Consider the following 12741-nt stretch of genomic DNA (forward strand, 5'->3'; position numbering starts at 1 on the left):
GCTGGGGTGGGGAGGCTCGGGTCAGCGGGCCTTGACCCAAGCGTATGCAGACGATGGCAACAGTCTGTATGTGCAGGGATGTCTGTACCATACCAGGGGGCGCACAGGGGGATCTGAGGCCTTGGGCAGCTACTGTGTGCCCAGGGTTCAGGGACTGCTTCCCAGAGGCTGACACTGTGGCTGAGCCTAACAAACAGGAAGTAAGGGAGTGAGGGGACAGCATTCCAGGCAGCGGGGACTGGAGCTGCAAAGGCACAGAAGCCCGAGCCACCTGGGCACAACCTCGGACGGGGTCTGAGGTCAGGGCCACGGGTGGGGGGCGGGGGGAAACAGGCTGGACAGACGAGGCTGAGGGCTCCCAAAGCTGTGCGCCGGGGCCTCGAGGTGACAGGGCCAGACTGCCTGAATGCCAGGCGTGTGGGGCAGGGGTACTGGCGGCCAGAAGCCAGAGGGAAGGCGCTCGATTCAGGGATGGGTTAGTGAACAGAGGGTGCGACCCAGCAAAGGGACTCAGGACACTGGGAGGCCAGACAGGATGCAGGCAGACGCGGGGGCCTCCCCGCCACTGGCGGGCCTGGGAACGCACCGGCTGCACCACTCTGGCCGTGCTGAGGTGGGACTGCTGGTAGCCAGTCGCGGTGGCGGAGATGGCTGTGGTTCCCGACGCCTCGTGCACCGAGATGGTCTGCAAACCTGAGTCCCGGGAGAGGAAAACGGGTGTCGGGTTTTGCCCCCTGCCTCCCTGTGATTTGCAGTCTTAAATCTCCATAGTCCTAAACATACATCACTGAGTCTGTTTAAACTGCATGCACCATAAGAGTTAGCGGGCCCTGAGCAAAAGGCCCACGGTGCAGCTTCGGGGAGCTGCACAGGACTCCATGTGTGGCTGCCGAGGGGTCTGTGAAGGCAGCATGACTCAGAGCAGCACGGGTCCCAGAGGCTGGCTGATCCGTACAACCGGGGATGGGAGACACACCTGCTGTGCACCCTGAGCCCGTGTCCCCATCCCTGAAATAGAGATTCCAGTTCCTGCCTCACAGAACGTCTGTGCAGGATCAAAGCAGAGGAGTGAACTTGCTTCCCTTCCGTTCTGGATAAAGGGGAGTCCCCGACGAAAGCCCCCAGTAGCCGCCAGCCCTCCTCAGCACCCCTCTCGTCTGTCTGGGGTTTCACGACACCCTGTCCTTCTGACCTGGGTCGTCGGGCTCACCACCCAGCTCACCGTGCAACTTCTTCTGGCTGCTCCCATCGTCCCGGGCCACCAGCTGCATGGGCAGGTCAAGGTTGATGCTGGCCAGCGACGGCCTGGTCGACTCCCACTGGATGTTCAGAGAGCTGAAGTTGTCGAATCTGCGGCCCTGCTGGTCGTAGGCGGCCAGGTCCAGCAGGGGGTTGCGGTGGCTGGAGACTGGAACCTGCGAGAAGCAAAAGTCAGATGTCGTGGCCAAGCCCAGGCCTGGACACAGCCACTCTTGACCATGTGGTGCACCCTGAACCTGGCTGACTGCCTTCGGAAGGGCTCCCGGCATCCTGGCGATGGAGGGGGGCAAGTCACTAACTACTGCTGTGCAGCGGTCAAGATGCTTCATAGGCTCGTCCAACCTGGTGTCTTAGTCCACCCCGTGGTCCTTTAGGGGGGACCGGTTTGCCCTTTCAAGGAGGCCTTGGCGATATCTGAAAGCCTTTTTGATTTTTATAGCTGGGTGGGGGTGCAACAGCATCTAGTGGGTAGAGGTCAGGGATGCTGCCTAACACCCTCTAACGCACAGGACAGCCCTCAAGAAGTAAGGATCTGGCCCCAAAGGTCAGGAGTGCCAAGGTCAAGACACCCCGCCCTAGAGCCCTCCCCCAGCCAGGCTGCTCTCTCCTTCCTCTCTTGGCCTCACCTTTCCAAATCCTTGCTACCTCCTCCTTGCCCCACCGAGCCCCTCCAACCCTCCAAGAGGAAGGCTGCCCCCACCTGGGTTTCATAGGAACGCCAGTTACAGCCTCCAAAATGTTCCAGAGCCATTTGGCTTGCAAGGCTCCTTGCAGAGCCAAGTTCTCACCTGATCCTTAAATATCCCAATGAGATGGGAGCTGTCGTCCATACATAAAGGGTGAGGAAGCAGAGTCCCAGGGAAGAAAAGGAACAAATAAAAGGCAACTCCGAGAATGAGTGGCACACCCTTCAGGGTTCGGCTCCAAACCCTGAATTATTAACCACTCTACCATTACCTCTTGCTCCCCAGGCAAACCCGCCCTGGGCAACCCAAGCCAAGTCGCCCTCCTTCCTCCCAGACGCTGCTTCATCCCCCACCCTCCCCGCCTCCTGGCAAGGGGGCAGGTGGGGCAGGTAGTGAAGCAGGGACCCTAGGTACATAGGCATCCGCGTCCCCCTGCCTGGCCTGGAAGCTCGGCCTGTCACCACCCCAGGCAAGCCAGTGGGAGTCACAACAGGGCCCACCTCCCAGGACTCTGTTTTAACCAAGGGTCGTATGAGACCATTTGCAAGAGGTCGGCTCACTGTAACAAACGTGCAGGCAGGGACACGGGCGGTCGTGCGCATTTTTTTAAAAGATGTCCTGTGAAAACCAAGCCACAATAAGTTACTGTTTTCCATTAAACATGCTGAATTATTTGATCCCATATCCATACACTTTTATTGTGTTAAATCCTAACTGTTGTGACAGCATGCTTAGCAACTAGGGTACATTAGTTTACATCTTTTTATAGATAATCTAAGAGGGTTAATTTTTCTTTTCCAGTTTTTAATCTTCTTCACCTCTTCCAAAGAAAAACAAAGGAAACATTCCTAGAATACTCACACCAACAGCTTTGCCATGTTTCCACGAACATGTATTTGCCACGTGTCCACTTGTTTTGTTGTAAAATCAGGAACTGACAAGCCTAATCTGAAAGCAAAAGCTTCAACTGGGCCTGCAAATTCTAGTCCAGATAAATCTGACACAAGATTTCCCAAAGCAGCAGCTGCCATAGTTGATATTCCCCCCAAATTCCAATAGACATCTCAATATGCCTGCAACAATCGTATTCGCATTATCCAAGAAGCCAAGCACTATGAAAGATATTGCAATGTGGATGAATACCTATCTCAGTTATCCTGTTGTGGGTGATGGCGCTTCCAATTTTTCCTGGGCGGTGGTAATGGAATGGAGGGGGTGTGGCTCCTTGAGCAGCCAGCTCCTCTCAGTGGAGTACAGGTTGTACATGAAGTTGCACGCATGCCCGGTGCTGTGTTCAGCACCTCCATGGGCTCCTTGGGGCTGTTTTACCAGGGGCCGCTAGAACCAGCAGCCCCCACCCACAGTAGCACCAAGACTGCGGGTGGGGCGCAGCGGCCTGATCAGGCCTCAACCTGCAAGGGTGTCAGGCTCCTCAGCAGGCAGAGCAGCCTGGACCTGGCTTGCTGACGAGCAGTGACAGGGAGCAGAGCAGGGACCGCCCACCCCTCCCCCCACCCCCCGCCCCCGCCTCCGTGGCAGTCCCAGAGAGCAATTTCTGGCAAGGCGGGGGAAGAAGGAGCTTGACTCCCCCTCATATACATTCTTAAGAAGACCCAGACTCTTTGTTCAAGTTCTTCTATAAGCGCTTCCCCACTTACAGTGGACCTCCCGTTTCTATCTCCTACTGTCTCAGGATGGGCTCGCTGCTGTGTCCAATCACCAGGTGGCTCTTATCTTGGTGTCACTCCTGTATCCAATCAAGAGGAAGTTCTCAACGTATCTTGCTCACTTGCCCAGTCACCAAGAGCCTCTCATATTGATCCTAACCAGGTGTCCAATCACCTGGTGGCTCTCACCTGGCCCTCCTCCCTTCCTCCCCCAGGGGCCGTCTTGGATCCCGCAGTGCAGGGACAACACACGACGGCATCTTGAGCGTCCTCTTTCAGCGCAGAGCCTGGCTCTTTCTCCCCTGTGGCCCAGCCTTCCTGTCCCAGTTGAGAAACTGGAGGTGAGGTCAGTGACCCGAGGCTCACAGGCCCTGGGAGATGTGGTGTAAACAGGGTTGGACATGCCCTGCAGTCGTGGCGTTTCGTTTGTCATCAAGTCAGGTTATTTAGTCCTACAAAGAGGTCAGCGCCCTGTGGTTGTGCCTCATTTCAGGAGGTGGGGGTTCAGGTGCACCAAAGTTGGGGTGTACGTGTTTGTATCAGGATGTTAAGGGGTGTTTCCGTGGAAACAAAAGGACAAAGGTTAAAGATTGGGGCAGATTATAACCCCAGTTCTGAGTTCTGAAGGCAGCAGGTGGAAATTCCTAGATGTTGGTTTGGAAGCCTCTTGTTGTCCCACCTCAGCCTGCATGGCTTTGGGAAAAGGCCAGTTTAGTCCTCAGTGATTCCAAATCAGAAATAGGAGAAAATTGCACACGTGGGTTTGGAGACTTTTTGTGAGATGTTGCAAGAGCGTGGAAGGATCCAGCCCTCACATAGTTTATAGCAAACAGTTCACAGCGAACAGGTTTAGAATCCAACGTCCACACAACTGTGTGGTGAATCTTCATTGTTCTCTTAAGTTAACCACCCCAAATATGCATGCTAATGGTCTCCAAACTCACTCTGTCATGACTTGAATTCCATTTTCTGGGATCCCCGTCCTGCCTGTGGGGACTGAGGACCATGGTACTGTGTCCACTCATCCTGTCTGTCTCTGTCAATTGAGGGTTTTCTTTACAGCAACTGTAGGAAGGTCTGTACACAAGAAACTCTATTTGCAACTACTCAGGTCATGGTAAATGCTGAAATCACAACTACGAAAACCTAAATTATTCCCCTTACTTCCAACTGTGGTGCAAGTGAGACTAATTTGTTTGCAAAGTAAGTGTATTTTCACGATTCTTGTCCTGGTTCTTTACATAAGTGCAGCAAGGATAGCCCTCGATCATGTAGGCTATTTTCAACCCACTTTGCTGGAACTTATCCTATGAAATCTCAGATTAATTTCTAACAGCTCCTCAAGGGCAGAGGCCAAGCCAGATATTTGCCATCAGACGTTGCCTGCAGTTCCCACTGATTTGGGTTAACTCTTTTCTTCTCAAGGTCTCCAAAATATCCCGAGGTTCTGGCACTTTCCCAGAAGTGGGTCTTTCACTCACCTGAATGGGCTGCTGGGAATCTTGCAAGCAAGGTATCTGGCTGCTGTTTCCTGGGGCTTCATTCCTTCAAACTGTCTGGTCACACCTGAGAGAGAGAGAGAGAGAGAGAGAGAGTGTGAGCAGGGGAGGGGCAGAGACACAGAATCCCATGCAGGTTCTGTGCTGTCCCCACACGAGACTCAATCTCACACACCCTGATTTCATGACCTGAGCCAAGATCAAGAGTCCTACACTTAACCAACTGGGCCACCCAAGCACCCTTCGGTTGACTGTGATTCATGAATATTGTGTTGGTATTATTTTGGTATCTCCTCTGCAATGTCTAGTAAAGATTTACTGGGGCGCCTGGGTGGCGCAGTCGGTTAAGCGTCCGACTTCAGCCAGGTCACGATCTCGCGGTCCGTGAGTTCGAGCCCCGCGTCAGGCTCTGGGCTGATGGCTCGGAGCCTGGAGCCTGTTTCCGATTCTGTGTCTCCCTCTCTCTCTGCCCCTCCCCCGTTCATGCTCTGTCTCTCTCTGTCCCAAAAATAAATTAAAAACGTTGAAAAAAAAAAAAGATTTACTAGCCCATCATTGCCTTGCACGTGACATGAAGAACTTCTGGGCTTCTCACTGAATCATTGTGTGCCTGGCATGGGTCCTGATTCAGTTCTTTGATGAGACCTAGTGGGTGTGCCCCTGAGGGCCAAAACCATGGGTGGGGTTAGGATCAAGCCACTGGAGGACATAGCCTCAGAAATAACAGCCATGTAGGGATTAACCTTCCCAGAGGAGTGAGTTGAGGGTGTGTGTTAGTGTTCTGGTCAGGCATAGCATTTGGCTCCAGGGTGTGGCCAAGCGTTTCTGAAAGGCTGAGGTCTGGGCTCATGATGAACTTCTGCAGAGCCATACAGCCTTGTATTTGTCAGGACAAACTTCTGGCTTCCTCCCTGAAAAAATCTCAGGTGGCCATGAGCACCAATTCAGTTCCTGGCCCACAGACTGCATAGCTTAGGAACAAAATCAGCTTATTTCTTAGAGTTCTGGAGGCTGGAAATGTGACATCCGGTTGTGGTATGGTCAGGTTCTTCTGAGAGCCCTCTTTCAAGGCACTGATGACTGTCTATGTGCTGTGTCTTCACACGGTGGAAGGGACAAGGGATCTCTCAGGAACCTCTCTGAAGTGGGCACTAATCTCATTGATGAGGGCTTCACTTTCATGACCTACTAATTTCTCAAAGCCCCTTCCTCCTAACATCATCTTCTTGGGGGTTATCATCTCAATGGATGAATTTGTGGGAACACAGACATTCAGAGTGCAGAATGATGAGTAAAATATTGTCAATCTGCCAAGAAAAGTTGGGTCACCGAGGCACGAAAGTCACTGTGTGCATCAGACAAGGAGGTGGGAGAGGGAGGCATGGAAATCCCAAATGTGGCCAGAGTTTCAATGGCCTCAGAGACAGGCCATAAAGAGAATATTTGCATGCCAGGGGAACAGATTTCATTCTACATGATTGCATTTTTGCAAAATCCATTCTCTGCTGTGGGGACTCATTGCATGGGAGCTAAATCAAGGAGAGGAAAATCAGAATATATCAATAATGCAGTGTGCTCACAAGGTCCCCAAAATAAATGGATCCAGAGGGATGCCAAGCCAAGAGGGAGCAAAGGAGAAGTCGCTCCAATTGGAACAGTCATGCTCTAGGAAACAGTGTGGTTGATTGCTTTTAATTTATCTGGGCCAAGTGGCCAGATAATTGTTCAAACATCATTGTGAATGTTTCACTGCGAATGTTACTTAGATGAGATTATCAGTGAAATCAGTGGACATTGAGTCAAGCACACTGTTCTTCCCAATGTGGGTGGACCCCATCTAATCAGTTGAAGGCCTGTGTAAAAGGCCAAACTCTCACAGGCCATGAGGCTCTCTCCAGCAGAGTACCCTTGGGTTCCATCTGTAACACTGGCTCTTCCCAGTTCCATGGTGGAAAGCCTTCCAATTTGAACTTCAACTTTCTCTTGAGTCCTTAGCCAGCAAGCCTTCCCCTTCAACCGTAGGACTCACCAAACTTCCACAGCCCCAAGATACATTATTTTAAAGGAATCTCTCCAATAGATAGATGATAGATAGATAGATAGATAGATAGATAGATAGATAGATAGATAATATATACATAGATAGATACTAGATATATAGATAAGATGATAGATAATTGATGATAGATAGAAGAATAAGAAAGATAGGTGACAGGAGGATGAGAGCTAGCTAGCTAGATTGATAGATATGTGATAGAAAGGTGATAGGAAACTAGATAAGATAGGTTATAGATAATAGATGATGGACGGATAGATGGATGGATGGATAGATAGATAGATAGATAGATGATAGATAGATAGATAGATAGACGATTTCCTATTGGTTCTGTTTCTCTGGAGTTCCTGAAGGCAAATTGCTTAGAGAGAAAGAAGCAGCATCTCGGCTCATTCACTCCATACAATGAACACCGAAGTGCACAGCTGAGTGATGCCCCATAAATGACATGGGAAAATCCAGGCACACAGCAAGGGTGTGTGTGGTGACAGTTATCTACCCTAGACTGCCTTTGATGACCTACAGAATGAAGACTACCCTCTGCTTCCACAGCTTCTTTGTTCTTTAAAGAGCTCCTTGATGGTGAAATGGGAATATTGGAATAAAATCCCTTCCCAGGGGCAGGGTCCTTGGACATGAAGATGATGTATTTGGTCCAGTTGACACACGGGCCAGTGACGGAAGTGCCCCTCAGGTTGACCTGGATCATTTTCCTTTTAACTTTTCAAATACTTATTTATTTATTTCCTTATTGAAAGAGAGTTAGAGCATGACCTGGAGAGGGGCAGAGGGAGAGAGAGTCAGAATCCGAAGCAGGCTCCAGGCTCTGAGCTGTCAGCACACAGCCGACACAGGGCTTGAATCCACGAACTGTGAGATCATGACCTGAGCCGATGTCAGAAGCCACCCAGGAGGCCCAGTCTTGGGTAATATTCCATCCACTCCCTTTCCCTGCCTGTGGCTGTAAAACCCATCTTGTATTCAGAGTAAAGTTCTCTCTCTCTCTTCCCTGTTGCAGGAGTCTTGAATAAAGTCTCACTTGCCTGTTCAGCTGGCCTGGTGTGATTTCTCCTATACAGGTCTGTGACCCATCTGGAGTTCTCTTTGAGTCCTGTCTCCATACAGCACACAGATCCCAACACATGTGACTTTCCTTTGCCAGCACATGAATGATTCCTAATGCTAGGTGTGTTTTTATTTTTGGCGTGTTTAGTTTTCAGAGAGAGAGAGAGAGAGAGAGAGAGAGAAAGAGGGGGAGGGGAAGGGAGAGGGAGAGGGAGGGGCAGAGAGAAGGGAAGACAGATGATTCAAATCAGGCTCAGTGCTGTCAGTACAGAGCCCAATGTGGGGCTCAAACCCATGAACCACGAGATCATGACTTGAGCCGAAGTCGGATACTTAACTGACTGAGCCACCCATGTTCCCCTGGATATGTTTTCATGCCTAGAATTGACATATCTCCTCTTGTTTAACGGTCACTTTTTACTGTTGCCCCTTTTGTATCTTATGCAGAGGAGGGAAGTAAAACCAAATGGGCCTGCTAGGAGGAAGCAGCTAAGAGTCCTTGGTCATCTGGTACTCACCCCAGTCCAGAATGGGAGCACCACCAGAAGCCTGGCTGCCTGGCAGTCACTTACAAGCCACACAGCTTGGGATCAATTTTAACCTATTACATGCTTTGGATATGTCATCTGTACCAAGGGCTGTAAGGGGTAATCATGTGAGCCATAGGGTTTTGGGGATTCGAGATAGCACCTGACACTTGGAATTGCCAAAGTGTGATTCTGATCTTTGTGCATCAGGTGAGTACCTGGAACCTAAGACTTGGAACAAGGAAGACCTTTCTAATTTGTGGGATCATCAGACAGTGAAGGGGCTGGTCTCTGAAGCAGTGCACACCCTATCCTGCTGCAAGATTTGTTGCTGACTCAGCAGGCAGCAGAAATGCTCCCCATGGTAGCCCACACAAGATGTCAGACAGTCCTCATCCCACAAAAGCTGGAGGAAGAGGTCAGGCAGAAGCAATATCCTGCCCACCCATGCAGCTTCTGTGTGGTCTGTGGTCTCACCTCACTTGTCCTTTAGCTAAATTATTTCTCTAGGACCTGACAGAGGTAGGGTCCTCTGGTTTTGGGGGAAAGGTGTCCTACTGTCTGGATATTGAGAGTCTGAGACCAGGATGCCAGCATGCTGGCATGCTTGGGTTCTGGGGAAAGCTCACACAGCTGAGAAAGAGAAATCAAAACAGCAAGCTGTGTACTGACTTCATAAGGCTGCTGATCCCATGGGCTCCACCCTAACCACCTCTCCAAGGCCCTGCCTCCTAATACCTTCCCAGTGGGGGGGGGGGGGGGGCTGGGGCTCCAACACAGGTGCTTGTGGGCAACACAACTCAGTTCACAGAAGAGGGGATCTCAGCTGTGCCCTGCCTGCAACTAAGGATCTCACCTTAAGAAGGCACCTAATGTCTCACTTGTCTCGGCCGATCCAAGCTTAGACTGGGAGCTTACAAAAGAAACACTTGCAAAATCCCTTGTCCCTCAGAGTGCCCATGCATCTGTGCTGGCCACTCGCGATGTGAAAGAAGTGTCTTCATAGGACCCATATAAATGAGGAGGACATGATACAAGCAAAAATGGGCCAGAAGGACAGCCAGTGGTCAAGTATGTAGTTACCTACTGGGAATTCTTCCTCTCCCTGCACCCCAGCTCCAGAATAACCCCACTCATCTCCCCCCACTTTCTCTCTTTCCCATGGTGACCCCATACCCTGAGAGCAGATGCAGGAGACATCGGCAGAGATGTGCCTCCACCTTATTGGGCCTGAAGTAACCAAACAAGGAAGTAGACAACTCCTCCCCCTCCAATTTACCCAGGAAACACCTACCTCATTTTATTGTGCTTTGCTTTCTTGATCTTTGAAGACACTACGTTTTGTGCAAATTGAGGGTTTGTAGGAACCGTGAGTAGAGCAAGTCTATGGGGGCCACTTTTCCTAGAGCATTTGCTGCCTCCAGGTCTCTGCTAACTTTTGCCCTTTACTATATTCTTTTCATTATTATATGTGCTCTGGTGATCTACAATCAGTGATTACCTATTGCTGAAAGCTCAGGTGAAGGTTAGCATTTTTTTCTAAAAAGAACGTGTTTTTTAAGGGGCACCTGGTTGGCTCAGGTGGTTAAGCATGTACTTCAGGTCAGGTCATAATCTCACAGCTCCTGGGTTCGAGCCCAGTGTTGGGCTCTGTGCTGATGGCTCAGAGCCAGGAGCCTGCTTCGGATTCTGTGTCTCCCTCTCTCTGTGTCACTTCCCCACTCATGCTCCATCTCTCTTTCAAGAGTAAAATGAATATATTAAAAATGTTAACGAGTGTAAAGTGCTTTTTAATTATGGTATGTACATTATTTTTTCAACATAATGCTATTGTGCATGATAGACTCCAGTCTAGTCATGACTTTCATACCCATTAGGAAACCAAAAGATTCATTTGAGCCGCTTTGTGGTGGCATTCATTTTTTTTTTTTTTTTTTTTGCAGTGTTCTGGACCCAAACTCACAACTTCCATGCATTCCGGAGAATTTTCTCAATTCAGACCCCTCGGAAGAAGCCTGCAGTGGTTGTGCGGGATCAGGCATTGCAGCCAGATTTGGATGGAGGAAATGACTCTGGACTGTTCCTTCCTCAGGAGCTAAGGAATGACCACGGATGGAAGGACTGCACTGGCTCTCAGTGAACCTAACAAGGAGGCGGAATGTATCACATGCTGACCTCATCCCCCAAATCCATCCCCTGGGTGAGCTGGAGTAATCCACCAGTTAACATGCTGGACCACAAGGGGGAAAAAAAAAAAGATTATGATTTTGTGTTTTAATTAAAATGCAATGCTAAGCTGTGAACACAAGCTGACCTATTTCATTTTCATTTCTTATTGTCCCTCAAGTTGCCAGGCCACGCATTCTTTCTAAACCTGGTGATCTAAAGGACCACCTTTTCCTCCTGCACACTGCATTGCTGACCTTGCCGCACCAGATTTCTTCTCAAAGCTAGAACAAACAATCCTAATATTTGTATGTAACCACAAAAGACCCCGAATAGCCAAAGTAATATTGAAGAAGAAAACCAAAGTGGGAGGCATCACAATCCCAGACTTTAGCCTCTGTTACAAAGCTATAATCATCAAGACAGTATGGTACTGGCACATAAACAGACACATAGACCAATAGAATAGAATACAGACCCCAAAATTGGACCCACAAATGTATGCCAACTAATCTTTGACAAAGCAGGAAAGAGGAGCAATGAGTAAGACAGTCTCTTTAACAAATGGTGCTGGGAGAACTGGAGAGGAACATGCAGAAGAATGAAATTAGACCACTTTCTTACACCACTCACAAAAATAAACTCCAAAAGGACGAAGGACCCGAATGTGAGACAGGAAACCATCAAAACTCTAGAGGAGAAGGCAGGAAAAAAAACCCTCTTTGACCTCAGCCATAACAATTTCTTACTTGACACATCTCCAAAGGCAAGGGGATGAAAAGCAAAAATGAACTATTGGGACCACATCCAGACGAGTAGCTTCTGCACTACAAAGGAAGCAATCAACAAAACTAAAAAGCAAAGGATAGAATGGGAAAAGATATTTGCAAATGACATATTGGATAAAGGACTAGTATCTGGTATCTCCAAAGAACTCACCAAACTCCACACCCAAAAAAACAAAGAATCCAATGAAGAAATGGGCAGAAGACATGAATGGACACTTTTTCAACGAAGACACACTGATGACCATCAGACACATGAAAAGATCTCAACGTCACTCATCATCAGGGAAATACAAATCAAAACTACAATGAGATGTTATCTCACGCCAGTCAGGGTGGCTAAAAGGGACAGATCAGTACACTATAGGTACTGGTGAGGACGTGGAGAAAAGGGAACTGTCTTGCACTGTTGGTGGGAATGCAGACTGGTGCAGTCACTCTGGAAAACAGTGTGGAGTTGAGTCCAAAAATTAAAAATAGAACTACCCTATCGCCCAGCAATGACACTGCTAGGAATCTGCCCAAAGGATACAGGAGTGCTAATGTATAGGGGCACTTGTACCCCAATGTTTATAGCAGCACTTTCAACAATAGCCACATTATGGAAAGATCCTAGTCCAACCACTGGTGAATGGACAAAGAAGATGTGGTTTATATATACAATGGAATATGACTTGGAAGTGAGAAAGAATTAAATCTGGCCATTTGCAGCAATGTGGATGAAACTAGAGGGTATTTTGCTAAGTGAAATAAGCCAGGTAAAGAAAGACAGATGCCATATGTTTTCACTCCTATATGGATCTTGAGAAACTTCACAGAAGAACATGGGGGAGGGGAAGTGGAAAAAAAGTAACAGAGAGGAAGGGAGGAAGACCATAAGAGACTCTTAAGGACTGAGAACACACGAAGGGTAGATGGGGGTGTGGGGGAGAGGGGAAAGTGGGTGATGGGCAGGGAGGAGGGCACTTGCTGGGATGAGCACTGGGTGTAGTATGGAAACCAATTTGACAATAAATTAATAAATATTAAA

General features: G+C 49.1%; 1 protein-coding gene and 1 long non-coding RNA gene across 2 annotated transcripts in view; one reads left to right on the forward strand and one right to left on the reverse strand.

Moving 5' to 3' along the window:
• LOC131488312 (nuclear pore membrane glycoprotein 210-like) overlaps positions 1 to 1670 on the reverse strand; it is a 61449-nt gene extending 59779 nt beyond the window's left edge. Inside the window, 2 exon segments of the mRNA XM_058690038.1 lie at positions 587 to 693; positions 1223 to 1670. Coding sequence (XP_058546021.1) covers positions 587 to 693; positions 1223 to 1589 — 474 coding nt within the window. The 5' untranslated portion in view covers positions 1590 to 1670.
• A 2175-nt stretch (positions 1671 to 3845) lies between these two features.
• Positions 3846 to 12741, forward strand: part of LOC131506891 (uncharacterized) — a 39108-nt gene continuing 30212 nt past the window's right edge. Inside the window, exon 1 of the long non-coding RNA XR_009259217.1 lies at positions 3846 to 3954. This is a non-coding gene — a long non-coding RNA (uncharacterized LOC131506891). The remainder of the gene's footprint in view (positions 3955 to 12741) is intronic.

Source organism: Neofelis nebulosa, chromosome 1, assembly GCF_028018385.1.
Source record: "Neofelis nebulosa isolate mNeoNeb1 chromosome 1, mNeoNeb1.pri, whole genome shotgun sequence".
In the NCBI taxonomy this organism is placed as follows: domain Eukaryota; kingdom Metazoa; phylum Chordata; class Mammalia; order Carnivora; family Felidae; genus Neofelis; species Neofelis nebulosa.